Below are 27932 nucleotides of genomic sequence, written 5' to 3'. Positions count from 1 at the left end.
TTCCATTAATCCCATTCAATCAGGTGATAAGCGTTGCGCTGGTCAAGCTTGGTGTAGATGACTGATCCTTGAAGGAGTTTGAAAGCTGAAGAGATTAGTGGGAGTGGATACCTGTTCTGGTGTAATCTGGTTTGAGCTCGGTAATCAATGCATGGTCTTAGACCGCCATCTTTTTATTCACAAGAAAAATCCACCTCCAGCTGGTGAGGATGATGGGTGGGTGATGCCAGCAGCTAACAACGCAGTTATGATTTTTGCATGGCCTGATGTTCAGTGCTGGATAATAAAAACAGGCGGCCTCTGGGGGGCGTGGCGACGGACAACAGGTCGATGGCGCAGTCATATGGTCTGTGACAGTGAAGTAGATTATTGCCATGTGGATCCACCCAGGGTATGCTGAGGACTAGAGGTGAGTCAATGGCATGGAACAGAAGGTCTTCTAAATGATCAACAGCTAGGAGAACTGGCTGGGTCCTGAACTGAACTCTATGTAGCAGCTGATCATTGAGTGAACAGACCAGGAGTAGCTGAGGTAGTAGGGTGAGTTGAGCCGTGAGGTCTTGAATGGCATGGGCTTTTTTTCAGAAGGCGTTCTCTGTGGTGGTTGTTGAGGCAAGTAGCTGTCTGGAGGAGGTCCTGGAGAGTCTTGGGTTAGGGCTGCTGAGCTAAAGCATCCTTGAGACAATCTGTGAGGCCTTTTGTAGAATGTCTCATATATTGTCTTTCTGCCATGTCTACCTCAGCATGACCCATCATAGATTATATTATCAACTTTTGCGCAACCTCTGGGTTAGTGGGTTCAAAGATTCTGGAGAGCTCGTCCCCAAAAGATTTAACGGTGGAACAACAAGCGTCCTGACGAGACCAAGCAGCTTTTCCTCAGTGGCGTATGTAAGAACTGCCAGTGAGCAGAGAAAGAAACATAAGCAACTTTGGTTTTACTGTGATGGGAAGAATGAGGGTTACAGGCGGAACTGAATTGTGGCTATTTTTTCCATGTAAGACTCCTGTTTTAAAAGTACCTTCTCAACATAACTCCGCCATGTAATAGGTCCTACGACTCTCTAGGTGGTGCTGTACTCCAGTCTACAAGAGAATACATGGATGAGCATTTCAGCAGCGACTTGGGGGAAATTGAGTATAGAATGAACGAGACTTACTTAGAGTGAGTGGGTTGAAGAGCAGATTCCGGAAAGGATGCAGGGGTTTATGGGGGAGAGTGGGGTATGGTCCTGCAGTGAGGATGAGTGATTGATAAAAAGGTAGGAAACAGAGGGAGGGAGTCCACTGGGGAAGATGAAGTGGTCTGGACCCGTAACACAGAGGCAGGTCTGTAGTAAAGGTGTGGAACATAGCCGTGGTGAATCTCCAATTGCTGACGTGAAAAAGAACTCCCAAATCCCTTTAGAGACACAACATAAACTCCAATAACACGAGATGCATAAAGCCAAGAATAGTCCTGTGCTCATGTGCTCACTTCCATAGGGTTTTCCCACTATTGGCATACATTTTTTCCTTCTGTGATATTTATTTGGTTTCTACTAGAGCACCCGTTTGACACTTGATTCAATCAACAGTAGAATGCATGAACAAATGGTGACCACTTGTCTGAGCTCTGTATGAAGAAGCAGGCAGGCAATCACATGTCCTGGTAAAACGTATACATGGCGTGATTAAAACATCTACATAGCGTGGTAATCTCCTCCTTACAGTAGCATGGTTTCGAGATTTTAATAAACCTAACTCATAAAATGTAGCTTTGTCCAAACCGTGGATAGAATGAAGGGTAGTATGAACTTGCGGGAAAGTTGCGGTGAGAATGCAGATAATCTGACAGCTTGTTAAAGGAACTGAGGAATTATATAAACAGAAGAGTGGGAGCAGGTGAAATTGATTAACGGTGATTATTGAAGGGGAGTGAATGTGAAGGGGCCAGGAACAGGAAGTGACTGCAAAATAAAAGCCTGTAGGGGGAAGTGAAGTTAATGATCCTGACACTGGTGCTGGGTCTAGTCACATCGCGGTAAACATTTCTGCAGAGACAGAGTTTTTTACATATTTATGGAGGCAATTTTTGTTGTTGCTTTTTCGTTCAGCACATGTACCTACAACATGAATCAACTTTTAACTACGAAAACTGCGTGGCTAACTGTGTGTGGTTTACAGGCCAGTTAAATAAATGTATTCATAACCCTCGGTTTTTAGCCTGACTCTGAAGGGCTACAGTACAGTACCAGCGACTGTGGCGCAGGAAGGTAGAGCGGTTGTCCACCAATCTCACAGTTGTTGGTTCAATCCCCGTCTCCTTCCGGTCACATGTCGAAGTGTCCTTGAGCAAGTTGCAACTTAGTTGCTCCCGGTGAGTGTTGGCCAGCTGCATAGCAGCTCCCCCATCGGTGTGTGAGTGTGTGTGATTGTGACTGTGATTGAATAAGAAGCAGTGTAAAGCGCTTTGAGTGCCAATAGGTAGAAAAGCGCTATATAAGTGCAGACCATTTACATAAGCCTACCACGTTGTTGCCCTTATCCCTACACATCACTGTTACAGTGAATTAGGACAACCTTAGTTCTTACTGTGAATGTACAAAATCAAAGGTTAGGGTGTGTTCCTAATAAAAAAGCCTCCAGCCAAAGCTGAGAAAAAATATAAGCATCACCAATATAATGCCAATCATCAGTAAAGGACAAAATGTTAAAAAAGATATAAAAAGTAGGCATCCCATCCAGCAGGGTGAGGCACATAACATACTTGGGCACATATTGCTTGAAGAGCTCAAGCCACTTAGGGCACATTTGCCATAGGTGGAACAGAAGGGTCAGCTGGATCAAATCACAAGGATGCCAAGTCTGTTCCGAGCATAGAAGATTGAAGTGAACTCAAATTAAACACATCCTGTGTAAATTCCTCGCCTAGAAAAACTACTACTAATGATATTATTAGGCACATTAATTGTAAAATACTTTTACAAGTAACTTCATGTTGCAGCTACTGATGAAACAGTAAATAGTCAGCACTTATATAGCGCATTTCTACACACTGGGAGCAGCTAAGTTTAAGTGTCCTTGGGCAAGACACTGAATTCCCTCATGTGACCAAATTCTGGGTTAAGTGGAACCATTTGGCAGGACCAAATCTGTTCATCAGAAGCAAGTGGCACACTAGGGAATGGTATATTGCTGTGGGAGATACTGTCTGGCTTGCTGACCAAAATACTTTGAGGAGTCAGTTCAAGCTCGCCAGGGTGGTCGGTGTCAATCCTGAGGAGAAGGGCATTGTGCGAGATGTGTATGTCCAAACATTCCCAAGCTGCCCGGTGTCAGTATTGAAACCAGCGCATAAGGATCCAACAAGGAAAAGCATCCTTGGATCCAACAAGGAAAAGCTATGTTCTCGGCAGACTGCCAAGAACATTATGAAGATTCCTGCTACAATTCTTCATAGAGATGTCTGGTGACTGGTTGTTTTAATTCCTGTAGAAGACCAATAAAAGGGTGAGATCTCCTTGGGTTACATAACCAGGAGCTCAAGTGGGAGGTGTGAGGTTGAAATTGGAAGAAAGTAACTAGAGTGGGATAATTAAAATACATAATTACAAGGGTCGAAATATATTAACAATAGTAACTGATATGAAGAGGAGTGGTTGCCAAGCAACGTTAGTTGAATGGCACGGTTAGTTGAAAGGCATGGTAAGCGGTTACCGGGGAGACCGACAAACAAAGTATAGGTGATCCAGCTGCTGCAGAATGCAGATGTAGACCAAAGTTTTAGGTTAAAATCAATCTGAAAGTGCTGGAAAGTCTCAGTTTCAACCGGAATAAGAAGGGGATGCTTCATCGGTGTGGTTAACCATAGGGAAGTCACTGGTATGTAAGCTGATTTTATGTTTAAAATACTCACATGTTTGGGTTTGTGTTATCAGTATTTGTATGACATGTATTGACATGTATTATTGTAAAAAAAAGATTGTTTAATCGCATAGTCAGCATATTATGCCAATTAGCCATGTGCATTTGTAAGGAGTGTGAACGATTTCTGAATTTCTTTTAAAGTCAAGTTAAACCTGTAATTAAAGGGCCCATAATGTTAGTGGCTGTAATATAATGTTTCATTGTGTTTTTCTTTTCACTTTTCTTTGTAAAGTTATCAACCTGTTTTGACTGTTTGAATACTGTTTCGATACTGTTCCGTTTCAGTTTTGAGCCTGTTTTGTTACCAAAGAAAGCTTCAACAGATAAAGGCAAAAGTAGACAAAACAGAGTTATTCCTGTGTTTTCAGGTTTGGGCAGTTGTTGAAGCTGAGACCCCAGAAAACTTGACACACAAAAACTTTCCGAGTAAGAACCGTGAAACTCTTTGATCAGCACATACAGGAGGCACAACATGATAGAAAACTTAAGCTGTGGGAAACAGCATTGTTCAAGGTTCTATCACTCAAATGTCCACAATGTTCTCTCGACGATTTGGGACTGAGCCCCGTGCTGCAAGGATGAGCTAATGCACATAATATGTAGCCCGTTGTGATTCCTGAGGAGCTAAAAAGCATCGCATTAAATGCTGATGTTTAAAGTACCCATTCTAGTCTGTGACTTACGCTCGGAGCTTTCAGCGTAGTCAGTAAGAAGGTATTTGACGCCTAAATCAATGACGGAAAATAAGAAAAGAGAAAGTCTCATAAGGAGGAGGACAAGACAGAACTATTCCAATGGAGACCGGGTTCAACTCTAGTGCGAGACAGTGCGAGTGTACTTTAATGAAGATTGTTTAAAGACGTGTCGCACATGGTTTCTATAGTAAGGAAGCACGTGTGTGCAGTTGCTAACCGTTGTTGTTTCTTAATGTTGCCCTGGAGCTGTTGTCCCTTACCGTAACGTAGTTTTTTGCGTAAATAAAGTCGCTCCTGATTCATCAAATAGTGGCACCCCTGGAGCACCCAATTGCGTTAAAATGATACACCAAAGGACATACAACATGGCACAATTTGCTGCCTTAGAAAGTGTCAATATCCGATGCTGTGGGATCAGAACGTGTCGTAACATCAACATTGGACTGGGGGCACGAAGGATAAAGTCTGGATAGTATCAGGAGCATTTCATGCTACCGTTTGCATTTACACAAACACCCTCACCTGAAAAAGTCAGTCACAATTCCTGTGCGTGTGTGAAAGGGGCATGCGTTGGCCCTGAGACAGACTTGTTCAGGGTGTACACTGCCTCTCGCAGTATGACACCTGGGATAAGTCCAGCCCCCTGTCAATTTGACTTTCATTATAGGACATAGTTATATTAAATGTTTCTTGTAAACATTAAGTTTGGTTTATCTTTAAAAAAAAATATATATATATTTTTTTTTGCCCTGAACTTCAAGACTTATCAATTACATTAGCAACTAAACAAAATTGATTGAACTGATTTACTTTTGTCACACGGAACAAAAGAGCCCATTTCCCCATGGTACAGGTTGTCAACTGAAAAACTGTAACTCAAACCATGTTCAGACTGCTGCACTGAAAAACCTCGTATTGACTTGCTGCAACAGGAATGTATAAGAAGTTGTTTGTTAGTTATAGAACACTTCCCCTGTCAGTCCTATGCACTTTTTTTCTTTGTGGTGGAGACCCCTTCGTCACTGCACAGCCAAGGCCGCCTCGCACGGCCTCATCTCCTCTGTTGAAGGTGTCTCTTTTAGCTTATTAGCTCCCAGACAGAGCAGCCGTCTCCATGGTTTCCAAACCCAATTAAAGAGGTTGTTCCAATTAGAGAGCGGAGAGAGCTTATGTGATAGGTATAAGCACCAAGACCCTGGCCCTTACCCACTAGGCTAGAACCCCTTTCCCATCTCTAAACTGTCATAGTGCTGTACTTTTGTATTTTAATTCATCATGTCTAGACAGTCACTCACACACAGCAGACAGCTGTATAAGATTAACAATGTTTTATTCTACCCAAATTGACAATGCAGAGATATAGTCTGTCAGAAAGTGTGATAGAATGCTGTTTATGAGTATATTATCATTGTGGTGTTGATGCCATGATAGCATACATAGATTAATTTATTAACACCTGGGCTGCAATCCATATGCAATCAATGTAACATCAGTAACAAATCCTCCCAGCAGCACCCTTCACCATGTGTGAGTTAATGAAGGCTGAGCAGTGCGTTCCGCTTCCATCCTTACACAGCCTTACAATGAGCCAGACTGCCGCTGGTGTTTGCCTTCCTAAGGCCAAAGCTGTGACAGCGAACAAACAGATAACACATCCTTTGTGTTCCATCAAAACCTCCCCTCTATCATTTCAAATCTACACATGCTATGAAAGAAGAATTTAAAAAAAAAAAAGTCTGTCAGAGATCTCTAGATGTTGTTTGTGTGATGACATAAAGCATTGTGCAGGGTGACGAGGAAAAAGAGAGTGACATGCTCCTAACTGCTCAACATTATTACTGCATGTTACCATTAGCCAGGGCTGGGCTGGGACGGAAAAATGGCTCAGGACTTTTGCCCAGACAAACCCACAGAAGTCAGCCAGAAACCACCATTCTTGAATAAATGTATCTAATAGTGTCTAATGCTACTTAGCTGTCGTATATGCTGAAGATTGTGTTGTTATATTGTTATTCACAGAAAATCTTCAGGCTTTATTAATTATATTTCCCCGGTGTTGTGTCTCAAGCACTTCATTCTCGACTAGACTGAATTATCTTAAACAGTTTTTATGTTTATTTCTACATAATAATAAAAAAAAAACACCACATTTAATCACTAATTAAAGCTTCACTTCACGTTCAATGACAAAATAAAACCATCAGCATAGTATTTGCCTTTTAATTACTCCCTTCAAAAAACTACTACTAACAGAAATACATCAGTGTGGGGAGGTTTTAAAGCTAGCTTCCACAAATCCATCATCTACAAATGCAAAGAGATTTGGAACAATAGTGGACCTTCACATAACTTTACAAAAACATTCCTTTGCTGTGTCCTTGTGCAAAAGAACTGATCCAGAAAATGCAAAGGATGTAAGGAAAACATTCAAGGACCTGCAGGCCTCGCTTACCTCAATAAAGTAACATTTTTATGATTTTTATGATTAGGGCAGGTGCCAAAGCCTGCTTGCTCCCATGATATGAACCCTATTGCTCATGGCTGGGATGCCTTAGGCTAAGCCCTTCATGATGGGGACAGTATTCCTCAGATTCTACAGGAATTAGCGCTGGATCTGACTGAAGAGTGGGACGTCCTGCCTATTGACAATATCAACAAGCCTGTGGACAGCATGCCGCAATGTCTTAAGGCATTGATTCGTGTCTGGAATGGCCATATTCAATACTAGTGACTAAGTGACATTTGAAAGAGTAATGTTGGACATTTATATGCATGAAATTCCCTCAAATATGTTTCCTGTTAAATTGACCAAGGTTGAAAAATAGAAACAAATTCATTATTTTTATTGTTCAGTACCCCTATATATATATATATCTTTTTATGACTCACCAATAACTTAACATGCATTTCTTTGGAATTTACAGGTGTGTTTGTGTTAACCATGTCACACACATACGTAGATCAGAGTGTGCAGTTACTGAAGTATTTCATTTCACAAATCATTTTCTTTCTCATTCAACTCGTAGTAGCCTGTGCATTTGACACTCTATTGTAGAAATTGGGACAACCTTGGCTCTGACAAGTTTATTTTGTATAGTTTATTGGAGTAGAAACCTATTTGCTTAATAAGGGCATCAAATTGACTTTGATAGAATGTCTCTTGGTTGACATTTACATAAAGTTGAATGTTAAGTGGATTTTTCATGTGAGTCTTCAAAGGTTCTGGTCACAATTACTAACGTGGTCACACAAAGCTGTTTGTGGACATTTTGCTAAGAGCCAAATCTTTTTATTAGAATTTTTATTTTTATACTAATCTAAATTGTAACTACAAAACACATATCTATCACTGCGCTGTGTCATGACTTTAACGTGTTGACTTGTGTTACATGCACACTACTTATATATTGTCCTGCTTTTAATCATCTTTAGGAAACAATATGGACAGTTAGGGTTAGGCACAAAAACTTTAGGACACTTCACTATAGTAAGGAAGTATGTGTGTGTCGTAACCACGTGCACCATGTTGTGAAAAAAAATCAATAAAGCGCACAACATCTCGCACTAGAGTCGATCCCCGGTCTCTTTTGGAAAAGTCCTGTGTCTTGTTGTACCATCCACCACCCCGTCCACCTTCCTATGAGCCTGTTTCACTTCATATTTTATGTCATTGATTTAGGCGTCAAATATTGATGCACTGGGGTTTCTAATTAAGTACACTGAAAGCCCAGAGTGTCAATCACTGACGCAAACGGGTACCTTAAGCGTCAGCATGTAACGCAGAAACTTCTTGACAAAGCGAGCCTTTTTGATGCCTCAGGAATGAGAACGGGCTGGGGATAATCATTGACCCTCCTTTATCATGAATCACGAAGAAGTGACAGCCATTCTGCCTTAACCACTATGTATGAAGGGATATGGCTTGTGGTTTAGGGGTGAAGGATTGTGAAGCTTAGTTATGTTTATTTTCTGAGTTCAGCCAACAATGATTTGGGAGAAAAGGCGCATTTATACCACCATTCAGACTCAAGTAAAGTTATCGTGCATTGTGTGCAACATGTTAATGATTATGGTCGCAGTCAGACTTTTTTGGAAACCACTGTAGGGGAACTGACGTCAAAGCGTTTGGATGAAGACATCCAAAAGAGAAAATTAACTGCTTTTTTCTTTTGCCCAACCATTCATGAGTTATGACACAACAACACCTCGTTTTTACTTACACCTAAACAATTTTAAGCAGTCTCCCTGTTTCTTTTCTAACATCTCATCACACAAAAACTGGATGCCTTCAACAAACACAATCAATGCCCATAAACAATAATGTGTTGTGCTCAAAACACAACTACACAGTCAGGTGAGTTCCAGTGCAAGGAACCGACACTGCTCAGCCTCTACACTAAAGAAGCTTTGCGGTGGTGTGCTGTGTAAGCCGGGTATAGGCAAATGCAGGGACCAAGGTGTCTGACCTCTGACTTAAAGAATGCTACAGACACGAAATGTCAACATCAGAAGAATATTTCCATGTAAGCTGGGGAATTTTGGGACATGGAAACAATTTGGCAGGGCCATGTTTAAAGCGTTTATTATTAAGAGTTGTGAAGCGGTGAAGGTCAGTGGGACCTGTTGTGGCAGTTATTTCAGGAACATAGGAAAATGTGTTCTACAGTAACTGATACATAGAGACTGGAACCATGTGTTTATGCATGAATCTCCTTTTGTGGATACATAAGAAAAAAAAAAAGGTTTAGTGTGCTAGAAGGCTTCTGAACCACATTCAGACAGTGGTTTCTATAGCACATTTTTATTGCCTTGTTCCACATAGTCAGTGTTTCAGCTTTGGGCCCTATCAACCCAATGAAAAATGTTGGTGCAGATAATACTTTCAAACCAAACCAACCAGAGGCAGTAGTGAATACCGCTGGCAGACACAGCTTCAGTCTTTAAAGCGCATGTGATGCTCAGCCTGCATGGCAGGTGCCACTGGAAGGTAAGCTGAGGCAGAGTTTAGTTATGAAATAGAATGGGGTGATTTATCTCAATAATGACTCCTTTTTGTGTGACAAGGCAATTTCACTGCCCAGAGGTTTTTTTTTCCCCCCCCTCCTCCCCAGGCTGAAGGTTGTTTTCAAAGGGAGGCAGTGTCGATGGAATGGCCTCAGATCAGACTGCAAACTGGAGGAGGCTTTAGTAAACACACATGAGCAATCCGTAAGTTTGGCTGTGTCAGCTGAAGAAGTGACAATAAAGAGAGAGGATGAAGGAGAACCATTCCTACTAGAGAGAGAGAGAGTGAGAGATGGAGATTGTGCTTTTCAATTCATCTTTCTTTTCTATTCTGAAGAGGTTACTGTTGAGTGCTGAGCCTCAAAGCACTGCCTTTTGATTTCTATCCTTTCCTTTGATCCTGTCATACTAATCTACCATGTGGCTGCATATGTGTTACACTGTGTGCACACGTACAGTCGAAGTATTGATGATTGATTGATATCCGTTTGTGGTGAACTGCCAGTAAAGTCATCTGCTGCCTTTGGCTCAAGATTTGTTCTTATGTTATTAAGACCTATGTATAAGGGGTGGAGTTAGAGGATGATGATGCAGCTATGTGGCGCCTGGGCAAAAAAAGCAAGCTGAACTTGCCAGTCAAAACTGATTTTATTCCTCATAATATAAATTTGCATATTAGAACTGTGGAAAAACAACTGAAAAAAGTTTTTAATATAAATACTGCAGAGAGAATGAATCTGTGACTTTGCTGATCCCCTAAAGCTGTATTTATATTTTTAGCATTGATCCTTTGTGTTTTAACACACTTAAGTTGTGGAACAGGATAAATAGGAAACCGGATGTCACCATTGTCTTTTTGAGCATGTTAGCTTTGCCTATTTAGCATTTAGCACAAAGCAGATCAAATCGTGTCCACAACCTCACAACCTTTATAAAGGTTTATAACTGAGGTATAAAAAAAAATACCTTATTAACTGTGCATTAGTTACGGTTTGACAACATTTTCATGAAGGTGTCTTTAAATTTTCTTGTCCTCCAACTCTTTTTGTGTCTGTTTCATGATTCATTATAACTAAGACAGTCTTTCAGAGAAATGCATGGGAAAAAAATGCATTCTAGTTGTCATGTTTGAAGAGTTTGGTATATATTTAGAGACAGTACGTCTTTCTTCTGATTGTTGAGTTCTCTAGACATTTTCATATCAAAATTTAACTATTTGCTATTTCTGTTTTGCCACACTACTGGTTCAGAGCCGTCCGACTTGCTGGAGGCTATAGATGAACATCAGAGTTAAATGAGAACCATTACCGCACTCTGTGGAATGTGGACTAATCCCAAGAGACATTTCTGGGTTGGTAAATGAATCATATCTAAAACATTTATATAGTCAATGACCTGTCATTTAATCGAATTGTGTGTGAGTGATAATTATAAAGTGAACCACCATCAGATGTGGGAATCACAATGTCTTGGATGTCAGAAGGAGACGACTGGCCAAAACGATCCTTGCTGATTAGGGTCATTCCTGTCTTAAAGAAACACAGTGTGAATAGTCATCGTATCCCACTGCTGTAATTCCAGTCCACTGACAGTACTGTGGCTACAATAAATTAGGCCGCAGGTTAGTGTTTGCTTTAAAACAATCCCTTTCTTTTTGTAGCCAGTACCTTTTTAAATAAGCTAAATTTACAGACAATAGCTTTAAGTCTGGCATGACCTTTTTCTAAGAGAATTGAGTTCAGTGCACAGTCTGCATATTAAGATTGATTTCTTAATATCTACAAAGCCATTGGGTTGAATTCAGCAAGAGCAAAACAACCATTATGAATTGCTTACCATCATAATTTAAGTCATTAGTATGTTCAGTAAATTACAGGAAGGCTGTCATCTTAACCCTAACTCTTCTCTATCTATCTATGCCATTCAGGAAATAATTTGTAAGAAAATTTAATGCCAATATTGAGAAAATGGAATGAAAGTCTGAATATTTTGAATGAGTCTGAACATATGGAATGACATTTGGAATATATTATTAAAGGTTGAGAATATGGAACCAAACCCTGAATATATGGATTAAAAGATAATATTATGCAATATTAAAGATTGCAACTGTGTCGCAGGAGATCGGTCATCCACCAATCCCGTAGTGTTTTGGGTCGATCCCTGTCTTTGCATGTCAAAGTGTCCTTGAGCAAGACACTGAACCCCAACTTAGTCTGTGTGGGTGTAGGCCAGCTGCAAAGCAGCTCCCCCATTGGTTTGTTTTGTGTTTGATTGTGAGTATAAACTGATGCATGAGAAGCAGCTTTGATATAGTTAGAAAAGATAGAAAAGTTCTATATAACCATTTACCATTAATATCAACTTTACCAAGAAAACAGTAGCCATTATGGTGTAATACAACTGTAATGAATGTGTGATTTTACAACAGAGTGGCATCAGCAGAAATACATCAATACTTTGTTAAAGGTGCAGATTTCTTTGAAATATTTAATCTACAGGCCATTAGTAATTGGGAGCATATATCTTGCCACCTTGAGGATCATTTTTCTATTATCTCAACATTTTACTGGTTACCAGTTATCATCCATCCATCCATTATCTGTAACCGCTTGCCGTATTTGGGTCGCGGGGGGGCTCAAGCATATCCCAGCTGTGTCACAGGGCAAGAGAAGGGGTGAACCATAAACACATCGCCAGTCTATCTCAGGGCCACAGAGAGACGTACACAGACAACCATTCACACTTACATTCACACCTATGGGCAATTTTTAGATTCACCAATTAACCTAACATGCATGTTTCTGGACTCCACACAGAAAGGCAAAAGTAAACTTGTTCAACAAAACATTGCAGAACTTTGACCATCATTCTTGAAGGAATTTATGAGTTACTTAGTTAACTCAGTTTTAACTCACTCTCAGTCTTAACTTAGTTAAGTACTTAGATGATGACTGAAAAAAAGCTTCAGCTTGAAGCCAGCTGAGCAGCCGATGGCATGAGCGCACAATGCGTATCTCAGCAGCATGTGAAAACACATGATGGCGCCAGCGTGTTGATAACGTCAGTTTTCATTTAATATATTCAGACTTTTGTTTCATATATTCAGACTTTCGTTCCATATATTTAGACTTTCGTTCCATATATTCAGACTTTTGTTTTTTATATTCAGACTTTTGTTCCATATTCAGACTTTCGTTCCATATTCTCGAGTTTCATTCCATATAATCTAAATTTCATTCCAGAGAGATGTATTTGAAACTAACGTCTCATTCGGACATTTGCCTTCTCACGTACACAACTTCTAGACAAGGTCGGGATAATATCAATATTCCAGTGCATGTGTGAAAGTGGCTTAAGAGTGAAAGAGCAACAAATCCCCCAACCTTTACAATAATATGGGTTGTTTTTTTGTTGTTACTCTCTTACTGTATGTGACCAACACTGTGCCATAGGGAGGCAGTCATCTGTCAATATTGCACCCTTTTTGGTGTTTCTGGTCAATATTTCTTTCTCTATGACTGTAATTCCTTTTACCATTTCAACCTTTTGCCATTCAAGGCAGGTTTACAGTGCCAGTATGCCCCCTCACCATCCTGTCTAAAGCAGACACTGTACAGATTCCTTCCAATACTAGCTCTGATCCAGTGTTGCCCAATGCTTTGCTCAATTTGACCCAACTAGTAGCAGTTTGAATTGCAGTGTGAACAGAGTCCCAGGCCCAATAATTCACCTAAATGACCAGTGATCCACAATCAATTGGTTGGATTTCTGGCGTGTCAGAAGTTTAGTTCAACCATCTTGAAGCAGTTCCATGATTCTGATTCTTTACAAGCCTCTTTGCTTAAAATGTAATAACAGGAGTGAGGATATATAAACAATTTTGGACCATAGCTCCCTATTCATTCATTCATTCATTCTCACCTTCTTGTTCTCATTCTTCAAGTAAAGGCATATTTGTCTCATTTGATCAACACTAAGAAATCCATCGTGTTTTGAATACAGTGTGAGTGTGAGGTTCATCGCAGGCAACTGACTGAGCGGTACAGTGTGAACAGTAAAGTTGGAGATTGTGAGGGAGAAAGAAAGCCGATTTAAAACATATAGTGGGAGTTTACACAGCAGACTGAGTAATGTCTGCCCAAGGTAAAAGGTACCAAACCTGCATGTCATTGTTTGACCGTCCTTTAAGCTTCCTGAAGAGATAAAGATGCAGGTGGGGTAATGTCACTTTGGCACCACTTTTAAAGATCTGAGGCGCTTTAGGATGAAGGGAGCAGAAGGAGGTGGTCAGCAGAACAGTTGTCGACTCATAGGCTAAATGGCTTATTGGTAACACACATGTATTTCAAAACAGCAGTTCCTATTGTTTTCCGTGTAACCCTGCACACCAGTGGTGTGCTAACATGCACTATCCTCTTTGTTTCGCAGAACAGCATTTCTCAGCTGAGCACTGACCAGCTCTTTGGTTACTATCAGTTATGTAGTTAAAACAGAATTGTTAAATTTCCTGAAAAACAAAGGCGTCAATTTAAATTCCTGCATGACTTTAAGCCTTTTCCACACAATTATGATTAAAGAAAACACGAAAAACATCCCGGGTGATTAGATGAGGATGTGAAAATATTGAACAACAGGAATTTCATTGTTCACTTCCATCTACAAATAATGATATCAGCATTCAAAAAAAATCCATATCAGTCATACACACTCACACACAGTCCTGCCTCAGGTTGGCCCTTGTTTGTTTGTGATAAATGTAGCATTTGTGTCCAGGGTGTAGGCTTATTTCTGCTCAGTTGCCTGCTCTGGCTAAGCTAAGCCTTGTGTTGCTGATAATGACAGCTGTGAAAGGAGTGGGGGACTGAATGAAAACCAGTGGGGGTGGTGAGTAGCTGTGGATGCAGTCACTGTGCTCTGCCAGGCCTGTATTTACCATCTTTCTGTGTCCTGCAGTGTCACACTGGGGTGCACATCGCTCTAACCTCACTTCTACTGGTTAGTGTTGTAAGGGCCCGTTTTTTTCTCTGCGACGAAGGACTGTGACCATTTAAAAGTGTCACTTTGTGTGATAGGGAAATATCTTGCGACCCAAATTAGTTTTTACTGCGCTGTCTCTTTAAAATGTGTTTATTTCCCCCAAGCATTTTAGATTTTTATTTACGTTTTAGTTTAGTTGTGATAATAGGTGAACTCTTTTCAGTAATGAAGCACTTATACATCAGTCCCTCAACTCTCTCGTCACCCAAACAAATACACATAAGATATGGTCGCCCCATCCCCTTTTAAAATCATAAAAAAATGGCGTGTTTTTATTTGCAAACTGTGGAATGGAAATAGCTGTTGGTAGCCATTAAGCACAGATGCTGTTTACATTGCAAATCCATTTTACAGCTTAATTTGTATTTGAATATACTACAAGAAAAAATATACTGTTTTACATTCAGGCTAGTGAGATATTATGTATGCTGGTAACACATTGTTCTATAAAAACAGCCAAATGTATTCATTTTATTATTTTCTTATTAGCTTGTCAGCAAAAAGAAACAGCCTTGATTACCTACATGTTATGTTACATTTTCAAACACGCAAGTTATGTAATTATGCCTCTGAGATGGTGGTTCAATCGTGAGCTCCTAAAATCTGTACATGTCAAAGTATGCTGAATGCCATCTGTCATTGGTGTGTGTGTGTATGTGTGTGTGAGTAAGAAAGTGCTTTGTCCAGGAAGAAAACACTGTATAAGTGTAGTATGTAACGTGTAGAGAAATGTCTCTGCTGAATTATTAGATTAATTAAAGTTTCTGAACCACTGGGAAACTTAACTCAAGTTGTGGGTATATTTTTGGAATATTTTAGGGCCCCCAGTGTCTCCTTATTGGAAAATCTCAGTTGTGCAGACTTGTCAGCTAAAGAAGCAGCTGTCTCAGGAGGTAGAGAGGTAGAGGGCTCCAGCAATCATTCAGTCGGCGGTTCGATCCTCAGCTACTGCTGTCCATATGTTGGATGTGGCCTGAACCTCACTGAACCTCAAGCTGCTCCATCAATATATGTGTTTGTTTGTGTGTGTGAGTGTAAATGGGTAAATGAGACATCCTTCATTTTAATTTCTCATAATGCCATTTTTCTTGTTGAAACACTGTGGAAATATATTGCAGGTAAAACGGGATGAATACATCAATTCATCTTTTATGTTACTAAAAATTTGTCCTGTCCAAAACTTTAGAGGAATAATTGTTCACATAAATATGCACATACAAACACGCATGTTAATAGTAATAGAACCTTCATAAAAGAAGAACTAACTGATGTTAAACAGTTCACCCATCTCACAATAAGGGGGCGACTGTGGCACAGGAAGGTAGAGCCATTGTCCACCAATCTCCAGTTGTTGGTTCAATCCCCAGCTCCTCTGGTCACATGTCAAAGTGTCCTTGAGCAAGACACTGAACCCCAACTTAGTTGCTCTCGGTGAGTGTTGGCCAGTTGCATAGCAGCTCCCTCATCGGTGTATGAATGTGTGTGTGTGATTGGGAGTGTGAATGGATGAATAAGAAGCAGTGTAAAGTGCTTTGAGTGCCAATAGGTAGAAAAGCACTATATAAGTGCAGAACATTTACATTTACCATTTACAATACATACAAGCTCTTAAGTCAGATGCATTCATGGCACAAGACCTATGACTTTTCTACTCTTTCCCATTTAGGTAATAGTCCCTAGCATTATAGCTTTTAGTACCTGTTAGCACACACAGTGCGATATAGATACTAACAGTACAAATAAAATGAAAAACATTTTTGACTGAAACCACAAATCAATTCAACAGATAAAAAACAATAAAACATACATTTTTAAATATATGACGACAGTAAACAATAACAATCACAGCTGCTTTCCAAATACAATTGAACATAAGGTTGTTAATGATACATGAATTGCTTGCGCAATTGAGAACAGCTCAGCTGTTGTTAAACATATGAATATTTTAATAGAATATCAGCACCTTTTATGTGAATGAGTTGAATTTGATGTAGTAAGAAAACACATTAGCAGTACAGATTGAAGAGCATTTTTTTCCCTATTAGAAACTAACCACAACACTGATGGATGGAACAAAATCCATTTCTGCTCTTATATCACAACTGATGTTAAAAAAAAAACGGTGTGCACTAAATGTAAACTAGGACAGACGACACAACAATAAGTGAACAAGTGAGTGCTGTTTAATATTTGCTTATTTGTTACCAGAGTAGTTGGTTTTCTGACGTTTTTGTTGAGTTTGTGGATTTATTCTGTTAGTAATGTTAAGAACTGATCATCTAACAAAGGTAGATGTTAAAGGCACCTGTCAGCGTCTCAAGCCTCAGCCCTCCTTGTGTGAAGACCTATTTGCGTAAAGACCTGAGAGTCTACCTGTAGAGTCCACTGTGCAAGGACATCGTAGGACATTTCATCCTTTCTCTATTAAGCCTATTCTTCTCCACAAAGCCTGTGTAATTCTACTATATGTTTCCTGTTCCCCTCCGCAACCGCAGGACCTATCGCTCTTACAGAGGACAACACCCTCCCCAGACCATTTGGGGCACTTCCAGAGCACTTCCACCCCTACCTCTTTCCCTTTTGCTCTATGCAGTCAACAAGCCTCGCTTCATCCCGTACCCCCACCTCACCTTGTCACAACCCAAGCTCTCTCAGTTCTGACCAGTTTTCTTCCTTGGTCTCTGCACCTCCACCACAAGTCCTGTCATTTACAACATTTACAGCATTTATAACACTAAGAAGAACTACACATAAACTGTACACCATTATGGTAGCTGGCAGAGTGTGTTTGAATATTGTTTTTATGTGAATATTATTGACTATTTATTTAACAATGGGAAGCAAAAATACAAAGATCTTGGCTAATTTGTGTGAAATTATCTGCATTGTAGTGATCCTACTTTGACTTTTCAGGTTGATGACATCACATTCCTGAATATTGATACTGCAACATACCATTTTATACCTATACATGTAAAGGTTTTGTTACCACTTTGACCTCAATCTCCACTTATGTGAACGTCTAAGTGCAGAAGGAACCACATAGTGGTAAAGGGGAATTTTACTCAAATGTGCAAGCAGACGTGAACATACATAAATAAGTGTGCATCTCATTTGCAGATAGAGGTGGTGCGTGTCCACACTTCAGAGGGATGTGGGGCACAGTCACTGGGCTTCAAATCAGGCAGAGTGAAGATTGTTTATGGACTGCCAAAAGTAATTAATCTCCCTTCTCAATGAAAACTAATCCGATTAAACATTCTCGTGGCCCAGTGAATTCGTGTAATGTGTGGATGTCAAATCTCTGGCCGCTCCTCTGTCCTATTCTGTAATGTCAGTCCTATAGGTCGCATGGATTCACTGGTTCCAGCACAACAATAGGAAGCACAATGAGCCTGGAGTGTAATCACATTCTCCTGCTTGTCTGAATGCTTGTCTTTCACGGTGGGGAAAAGAGCATTGGCCACTTGACCACTATCATGTTGTGACCTTTGAAAGAGATGCTGAGGCGCTAAGAGAGATTTGTTGATTTGAGTGTCATCTGTGTGTCTTTGGCCGCGAGGAAAACACGTGCACATGATGACTTGACCTTTCGGGAAGTATACAGATGAGTATTCTGTGACCTCCTCTGCATATATAGTTATATAGTCTCCATAAGTTGGCTATGGATTCACATACCAAATACTAACTTCATAATATTCACTCATGCACGTTTGATGCCTTAAACTGGTCCAATTCCTTCACTCAACTGAAACACACCCCCACACAGCACATAGCAGTGCTCTGTGGGAATACAAATACGGTATATGTTGGGTAGTAAATCTCTAATATATTCATGCAATGCTCAAACACCAATTATTGCTTGATGTTCAGGCCACGGTAGCTGCCCTTATTCAATGCAGTGGTCATTACAACACAGGACAAAGAACCAATCACTACAGTTCAGTTCCGTTTTATTTATAGAGCACCAATTCACTAGAAAAGTCATCTCAACGTTTATGACCTTATGAAATTATAGAGAAAGCCCATAACATCAATCAGGGTTTAAAGGAGTTAAAGGAGTTTTCTTATACATCTTCTCATTTTGCTCTCAATATCAATTTTGTCTTTGGGAATTGAGTACAAAGTTAAATGTTTGACTACATAGTATAAATCTGTCCAATTGAATAATATTGTATTTTTCACCAATTGGTCCTGAGCACATCAGAAGATGCAACCAGTATACTTGAGTGATGACAGCAGTTAAAAGAAATGTGTTTAATGATTAATGTTAGCACAAACAACACTAGGATATACTAAATTATATTGATGTGTGCCAAATTTGGTTTTAAAATAAAACATAAGCAAATATAAAAATACCTGAAAATAAACAAAGGCCACAATTAAGTTACAATATTCTTATTCTAATTTCATGGAAAAAAAGATTAATACTTTATAACTTAAAAACACAGCAGCTATACATTTTAGCTTTAACATGCAAAAAATGTATAATCTCTTTTTCAATCTTTATTCATATGTTGATGCATTTATACATGTAGTGTCAGGTCTTCCCATGTTTAGCTGCAATTTTTACGATTATTGTCTTCGGGTCTGTGAAACCCTAAAGCCACCAACTTAAATTTGTAGGGGGGCTTCTACAGTATGTGTTCAGTGAAAACATTTTTTTACTATGTGTTCCACAGTAAATGAGCTAAACGTACTATGTCTCTGACCCAGAAAATTATTTCTTGACCACTTTTTGTTCTAATGAATCTTAAAAATAGTTCCCTCCCCTGTTTACGGAGTTGAATAACACTGATGTGATCAACTCTGTCAAATAACTTCAACACTGAACATTTTACTACTCTTTGGGAATAAAAATGTAAAAAAATATTTTAAAATTTCAAAGTAACATTGTAAAATGTTTAACCCGAAAATTTCAACCCCCTCACTTTTGCTTTTTACTAATCATGTTTGATTTTTAGGTTGTCAAAATGCAAATAATTTGTGATGATTTATTCCAGTTATTTGTTCCTTACCCAGGCACCTGCAGCAGAAATACCACTAACTGTTGGACAGAATGTCATATGGGTCCATTGATGGGAGCTACTTTGGTAGTCGCAACCCATTTGGAGGTCCTACAAGGCAGGGCTACCAGCCAGTGGGTAAGATCAAATTATGATTTTCACAACACTCATTTATTCTTACTATAGCTGCCATCTCACTGATAACATCTAAGCTATAAAGGTTCTTTCAGACAGGCCGCTGTAGTGGGTAAAGCTCTCAGCTGCCTTTGACCTTACGCTTAGCACAACCACACATCTTCACTTAGTGTGTGCTTTAATATGTTGGGTTGTGGCTTGAAATACAGTAAATACATATATGACACTGCATATAAAAGATTTTGTTAGTTGGTACTGAGACCTTTTGATTGGTGGAATCATGTGAGAAGCATAATAATAATGTATATATTTTACTAAATATGTCAGGCTATCTGATGCCTCTCTTTAGATACAAGATTCAAGAAGCTTTATTGTACTGCCAATATATGCACAGGCATATGCACTAGGTCCACACTGCGCCATAAGGCATCAATATAACATAAGGCTCAAAACATAAGGCATATAGAATCCGAAGTACACATAAAAACAAGATTATGTGATTTTAAGGAACAAGATGATACTCAGTGTGAGAATAGTATAGTAGTGTTTAGGGCGTAGTATACTGTGCTTTCGCTGCTCTCACAATCTGGGGGAAGAAACTGTTCAGAAATCTGGTGGTCTTGGCATGGATGCTCCTGTGCCTGGGATTTTGGTAGTTTTGTGGGCACATTGCACCTGAATTGTCTTCTGTAGTAATAGGAGATAGGTGTCAATGATCTTTTCTGCTGCACTTCTGTATAAGGAGCAGTTTCCATACCAGACAGTACTTTCAATGGCACCAATGTAGAATGTGGTCATAATGGGAAAAGGGGGATGGTCGCCTTACTGCATAGTAGTGGAAGGTGGAGAGGCTGCTAAGCCATTTCTTGCCACTGACATTGGGTAGTTGGTCCTAGAGTAGGTTGTCACTGGCAAAGAAGGAGGAACTCCAACGATCAGGGTTGCTATTAAATTTAAAGTCTGAGTTAAAGATGTCCATGTGAGTTATGACGATGTTGTTCTTTGAATGTACTTTAAGGTCAAAGGTCACAGGATTCTGAGTTCTGCTAACGTGATCATGATGACGTTTGGTTTGTCTCATGATGAGTTTTGTACGCCTTCTTGGGTTTTGAATGAAGTGCCCTAAAATTTGAGGGAGATTGATAAAGAAACTATCACTGCATGTAACATTAATCAACCAGGAAATTAGAGCAGGTGAGAGAATTTAAGTGGGTTGTAGATGATGTGCCGTGCAAAGTTGTTGTTAGAGAAAAAAAACACTAAATTTGTTTGGGTGGTGCTGATGTGGACCAGTTAACACGTTTTACCTTGGAGGACATAATATGGAGGTTTCTGAAACTTGGGTAAGACGTGAAAGTTACATTTCAGCTTTTGGCCTGGTCTTGCAAAAAAAATTAGGATGCCAAGGTTGACAAAGATATGTGTTCAGAAACTGGCAAAAGTGAGTCCACAAGGAATAACTAGCTATTCAGAATGGCTACTAGGCTTGTTAAACACAGTTCCACTGGCCCCACTCGCCTGATGGTTGTCCTTTAAAGCAGTTTGAAAGCAGTGAAAATTAGTGGAGAGTAAATACATTTTTGTACAACTTCTCTGAATTTTTTCCCTTTGTAGTGGCATCTCTGTTTAGCTGAGTATCAGACAGTGTTTAAGTTTCTTCTAATTTGTCCTTCTTGGCTGAATTACAAACCAATCATTCCGACTAGAATCACCTGAGTGATGTATCTGTGCTTATAAGTGTTTTGCTTTTTCTGTTATACCTGTTTGACAATGCCTGACAAAGATCTGTGTTAGATCAAGAAATTGCTTTTGGACTTGCTGGGAGCCTGAAGTGCAATGTGTTAGTTTTTTGTTTTTTTTTTTGCCTTAGGCCTGTTTTTTCGACCTGTACCTGCAGAAGATTGTTTGCCTTTGTGACCCTCCTTTGATAGGTCCTAAATTTGTACGCAGTCCTATTATTTCTGACAGCAATGCAGTGTAGGCTCCACCTCATAATAGGGTCTCAGATCTGGTCAACATGTAATTATTCCTACAGAGCCAAGGATATTGCAAGATGAGCCGAAGTTGGGCCAAATCAATCAAATAGAAGAAGTTAGTAGTTTCATAGTTGTTACCCAACATTCTCTGCTGCAGAGGGGACATGCGGTGGGTAAAGTTGAACAGATGCCCAACAACCATGTTTTTTTTTTCCACCAGTTGGGCTTCAGTGTCCAATTTGGAATAGGTTCCTTCTGTCCATAGGAGTGAGTGTCCACCCCTGAGTTAATGAACGCTGCCAGGGCTTTATCTGAACTGGATGTGGGGAAATGGATGTACTGGCCACAGTACAGAAATGACAGTATGAACGAATTAAGTGAATGAATCAGAATGAAATGTGCACTTTGTCAACACTGTGGTTTTCTGAAAGTTCCATGCATTTTTATTTAGCTACTTACAGTACAAGCATGTAATCAGAATCAGGTGTTGCAGACGTCACAAAACATTTATTATTCATAAAGAAATGAATAATTCACGCAATCAACACTGGAGGTACATGAGTAAAAATACACATGCAATAATCACAATTACATGCAACCAGTGCACAAATCAGTGCTGTACAAACCAATGTGGCATTTTTTAATACTTTTTCATACATGAACCTGAATGAACTCGGTATTTCCTTTATGATATACTGCATATGCATATCTCAGATAAATGTAACTATTATACTATATACTATACTAATTGCTTTGTGTGTGTGTGTATGTGTGTGCACGCGCTCTTGCACAGAGGTCACAGCCGTTCATAAGGGTTAAGCAGTGTGAAAAGCAGCTTCATTGGATTTGATCCTCTCACTGCTTTCATTAGCCTTGTAATGGGGTAGGAGCAAGACAAAAACCCCTGAGGCAAAACATGTTCCGAGCCAAACTGGAGGTGTGTGTGTGTGCGTGCGTGTGTGTGTGTGTGTGTGTGTGTGTGTAGATGTGTGTGCGTGTGTGTGTGTGTGTGTGTGTGTGTCAGAGAGAGAGAGGATTCACAGATGAACTGAGACTAGAAATAAAGATAAATAAGAAAATGAGGACAGTGAACTAATGTTTCATGTTTTGGGCAGAACAAAGTACATTTGAATAGCTCTGGAACAACCATGCACATTAATGAGGGAAAGATAAATGATGTGTTTTAAAAAACTTTGATTCAAACACGGATGACATTTTTGGAAGTAACACACATAGGTCACCTCAGCTCAAAATACACAACGAAATTTACCAGAAAGATTTCACCTAATTTCATAGGGTGTCTACTAAACATCCATCCTTAATCTGCAACTGCTTATCCTGTTCAGGTCACCAACTCAGAGAGACAAACACAGTAAGACAATCATTGTCACACATATTTATACCTGCAGGCGATTTAGAGTCACCAATTGTCTTAACACGTATGTCTGTGGACTGTGGGAGGAAACCAGAGTACCCGGAAGAAACCCACGCATTCTTTCTCCTCACAGTGAGCAAAAAAGTGAGCCTCTCTTCCGAAGCCTCTTCTGTTTCCTCACTCAGAGAAAAGGTGGCAGTGAGTCGACATGGTTTGCTCCAGCATGGTAATAGAAACACCTAATAGAAATTAATATCAAATCAAATCTGGTCTCAATTTCTTTCCCTGAAAAACAGGAGTTAGTGTCTTTGACTCATCAAATAAAAGCAAACCAAAAGGAAACAATGTGTTTTATATTGTGTGAGTATAGGCTAATTGTCTCCTCGGCCTCTCAGCTGCGCAATTTGTGCTGTGAACAGGAGGTGCTGTAACAAACATAGGTGAGGTGGGAGAGGGAGGGTTCTACTCTCAGTTCATTGCTGTTAGACATTATTCTCATTATCTCATGCAAGCAGAAAGCTTGGTAAATCTGATCCTTGACCAAATTTTAAATGGATTTGCACTTTTAGTAGCTCTCTCTCTGTTGAATAGTCAAGAGTTTGATTAAATCCACCACGCTGGTCAGTTGTTATTCTGAAAACTAAACTGAAATGGGACAATGAGGAGATACAGGGGAGGAAAACAAGCACAACTGCTTTTCTAAAGTTGAGTTTTTTTTTTTCTTCATATTTGAATAAAGTTATCACTGCGATTTTCACCTCTCAGGTGTGAGGCCATCTCCATGGTTACCTACCCTGTACTCTCCCCAGCACCATCAGAGAAAAGTTTGTAAGGGAAATTTTGCCATGACTGTAGATTTGTGAGTGAGAGAAAACAGAAACAAACCAGAAACACTGGCACACGCTGTAGAGCTCATGAAGCACACATAACAGCTGAGACCGGCCAGAATTTTTAAAGTAAGGAACTTGTGTTCACGTGGATGATAGCTGTGAACTCTTCAGTAGTTTACTAAACAGCGATCATTCTGGATGAACAGCTCTAAATTATTTCTTATCATTGGATTAGACCAGAATTAATTGTGTTAAACAACACTCAACTAATTGTTAGATACACAGTATCATATTAAATCAAGTGTGGAATGAATAGTAGTACTTTGATCACAGCTGAGAGCCTGGAGGAAGAAACAGCACAGTAAAAAAAAAAAAGGGAGAGAAAAGAGGAAACAGGTCCACGTTGAGTCAAATTTATAGACATATTTTACATAATCCTGATAAACTCAAACTTAGTGCATGTTCAGGTCTGACGTGCAGTTTTAGATGCATATGAACTGTGGTCAGTTGAGAAAGGATCCTAAAATTAGGCTACAAGAGACAATAGCTGGATAACTCATTTGTTTTATAAATCATTGCGTGTAAAAGTCACCAAGCTCCGTGTTAAAATGAGAGAGACTCCACAGGAGCTGCTTTAGCTGATCGGAGACCAAAACCAAGCCCAATAATTAGGTGCACAAACATGACAGCAACCCATGGTGAATAAAAACTATAAGAACTCACAGTAGACAAATCCAAGTGATTTAAAAAAACATTACAATGTTAAAGGAATTTCTGCCAAGAGCATGTGTGTAGTTTGTCCAGCACGACATTGATGAGCTGCATGGATAAAGAGGAGGAAAGAAAAAAAACCCTAAAGACCAGGTTTAAAACTGGTGCACACCAAGAAGCTGTTTCTGCATCCACAGACAGTAGGATTCAGTACTGTGGACTGCGGATAATAACTGGGGCTGATAAAAGAAATGCATTCTTGAAGCAATGCCACCAGTAAAGTACCACAATGATGTCACTTCCTGTGTATGTTACTTGAAGCCATATTTAGAACAAACATGCCATGTTTGCACATGTAGTTTTGCATCCATAAACATCCACTTCAAAGATGCTAGCGGCAACGTTGTAAAGTTATATTTTCCATTGATTTATATCTTATGAGTAAGTTTTTTTTGGTTTTTGGCTGAGAATGATGTCTTTACTAATTTACTTAGTTTAGTTCATTTGAGTATTTTGTTTGCACTACCATCGGAAATTCTGATTAAACTGTTTGTATTTTTTACAATTGACAGTGCAGCTACAGTAAATGCAAATAAAAGAAATATACTACGTCTCCTCGTCTTTTCAACTGGAAAAGTTTAACTAGCTGCAAAGCTGCTGCTTCTACATTGTAACAAAGCCAGCATGCTCTGTATGTTTCCGTGAAGATTCTCAGTCATCCAGGTTTGGTTGTCCGAAGGTTGAATCATATCAACTAGACTTCTTTTCCTTGGTTAGAAAAGGTTCGCTACATATCCAAGCAGCTTCTTCAGTCTGAATAAAGTGGCTCGGGAACAGAGTTTTTATCCCCCAGAGTAGGCTTTGTTCCACCCTGGCCTGAATAGGCTCAAACCCGCCAACACTCTGGTCTTTCAGGTGGATGAGTCTTTGTCTCAAACACCTAATCACAAGAAGAGCAACGTATTGTATGCAGGCCAGTGCAGAGCTGAGTGCTCAGAGCTCTACAAACAACAGAAACCCAACAGCATCAACACAAGAGGAAGGCCCAGCACAGGAGAAGCAACACCTCAGGACCACAATCAGCAGTGTACCTACACCTGAAGGACAAAGGACACTCTTTTGAGGATGACAATGTCCACATTTTAGAGAGAGAAGACAAATGGTATGAGAGTATATGAAGCCATTTATGTTCACATGGAGAATCCTTTCAACAGAAGAGGAGGCCTCAGGCACAACCTGTCACCCATTTTTCATGCCGCCCTTTCATTCATCCCCAGGAAGATCAAGACCACTTCACACATCCACCAAGAGGCCACACCTAACGACCCCCATCTTAGGGGTTTAGGGAGTTAGCATCGTAATCGTTAAATCTTGATGACTCCACCCTGTTCCCACCTCCCTTAACGAGCCTTTTCAGGCCAGGGTGGAACAAAGGCCTACTCTGGAGGAGTAAGGAGCATAAACAATTTAATAACAGTAAACTTGACACACATGCTTTAATACAGGTTAAATATATGGACTTATATAAGTATGACTTGATAAATGATACATAAATTTGAAGCCCATTATTTTGATCCCACACACTACTCACACACACCTGCCATCTATAAAACTTGACTAACATGTTGATTCTCCTTGTTCATGACTGACGTAGTTGGTGAAAGCCTGTAAGCCGTATTGTGGTTCAGGTTTTTCAGTCCCAACCTTTATTTTATAATAAAGCAGCAGTGACTTGGCTTCAAATGTAGTGTGATTCACATCCGTTACTGTTGAGCCTTATGAATAAGGCCTCAAATTTCTCTGTTTTTTTTTTCAGATGTTTCTTATTTGGCCAGTCAGTGCCAAATGAAAATGCCCTTATCTGCCTGCTTTGTACTGTGCATTTACAGCAGTGTATACAGACGTATGTTTACAGCAACCATGTTTGACACTTAAAAGGGGAGTAGCTGGCAAAAGTCATTATGCTGCAATTCAGATACACAGTGATGGAAGAAGGGAGGATGTGACAGAGTAAAAAACAAATACCACATTTACTTTTGTCTCTGGACTCCGGCATAGTGTACTCATATGTGTACCGTGGAAGACTCCCTTTCACTCAGTCTGACAGCCAGCTCCTCTCTCATTCTTGACTATTGTGGGAAGACAGATGGGAGCCTCAGTCACCAGAAAGGGAGTCTTTGATCACATTGAAGCCTGGATACATTATGAGGGATATGAGTGGTGGTGGCAGCAGCGGTGGTGGGGGGGGGGAGTAGAGCAGGAGCCTGTCAGATTTGCCGTCTGTTGCTCAGGCTGATCTGAAGGGGAGCTCAGGAAATGATCAAAGCCCAGGTTAAGTCTCTAATAGAGCTGTCGTTTAGGCTAATCTCTCTCCTCCCTCTCGCGGCAAAAGCTCAAAACCCTCCACCCCGCTCTCTTAGAGGCGGCGTGTCGGCAGCAACACAGCTGAGTGTCTCATTCAGGAGGAAAGGACAACATGGTATTAAAATCAACACATATTGACACACCATGTGTTGGATTTAATAAGTGCTGTGTTCAAAATGAAAGGGTGAAAAGCTCACTATTTTATGCTTGATAGTTTACCCACCACAGATGTCACAGCATATCAGTATTAAATAGACTTTATGTATATAGATTCTCATAGTTTAAACAAACTTTCTTTTGAAGTACTCAAGTGCACTTTGGGAAAAAAGGAGTAAAAGTTTATTTAAAACAAAAAATATTCCTGTTCAGAGCCTCTGCACACTGTGATGAGTTTAAAAGCTCTGATATGTAAAGACTCCCTGCAGTTAATTTAAGACAAATGAGAAGTAACTTTTCCATTGGAAGATTACAAAAATTGTCTGGTTTGTTTTAAACATGCTCAATAGATCAATGGACCTAACCGATCTATATAATGTCCCGATACCACTTTTTGTCAAACTTAATACAAGTACTTGCATTTGAGTACTCGTCAATGCTACTGAGTACCGATACTAGTACTAAACGGTTTTGCTTTTAGTATCAATTGCCTCATCAATCCATTGCAGTTAAGCAAATTCTGCAAAACTTTAAATCCAAGTGCATTTTTCAGCCAAAACAAATGTGGTTGCCACTGGGGTTTAATAAGCAGCAACTTTTGCTTAAAAGAACAATGACAAAAGGAAAAAAGAAAAGGAACTGATTTACACAGGAATGTGAAAGTAAAGTAACTACAGTAAAGTTAAACAAAGCAAATTTCAGGTAGCGGTATAGTTACTATATACAGTGCA

At 39.8% G+C, this 27932-nt stretch overlaps 1 protein-coding gene across 1 annotated transcript in view; it reads left to right on the top strand.

Annotated features, from left to right (window-relative positions):
• Nucleotides 1-27932, top strand: part of tsnare1 (T-SNARE Domain Containing 1) — a 153865-nt gene that overhangs the window by 18976 nt on the left and 106957 nt on the right. Inside the window, exon 2 of the mRNA XM_067511473.1 lies at nucleotides 19671-19792. Coding sequence (XP_067367574.1) covers nucleotides 19708-19792 — 85 coding nt within the window. The 5' untranslated portion in view covers nucleotides 19671-19707. The remainder of the gene's footprint in view (nucleotides 1-19670; nucleotides 19793-27932) is intronic.

This window comes from Channa argus, chromosome 7 (genome assembly GCF_033026475.1).
Source record: "Channa argus isolate prfri chromosome 7, Channa argus male v1.0, whole genome shotgun sequence".
NCBI classification, from domain to species: Eukaryota; Metazoa; Chordata; class Actinopteri; order Anabantiformes; family Channidae; genus Channa; species Channa argus.
This window is presented reverse-complemented; position numbering and strand designations above follow the sequence as displayed.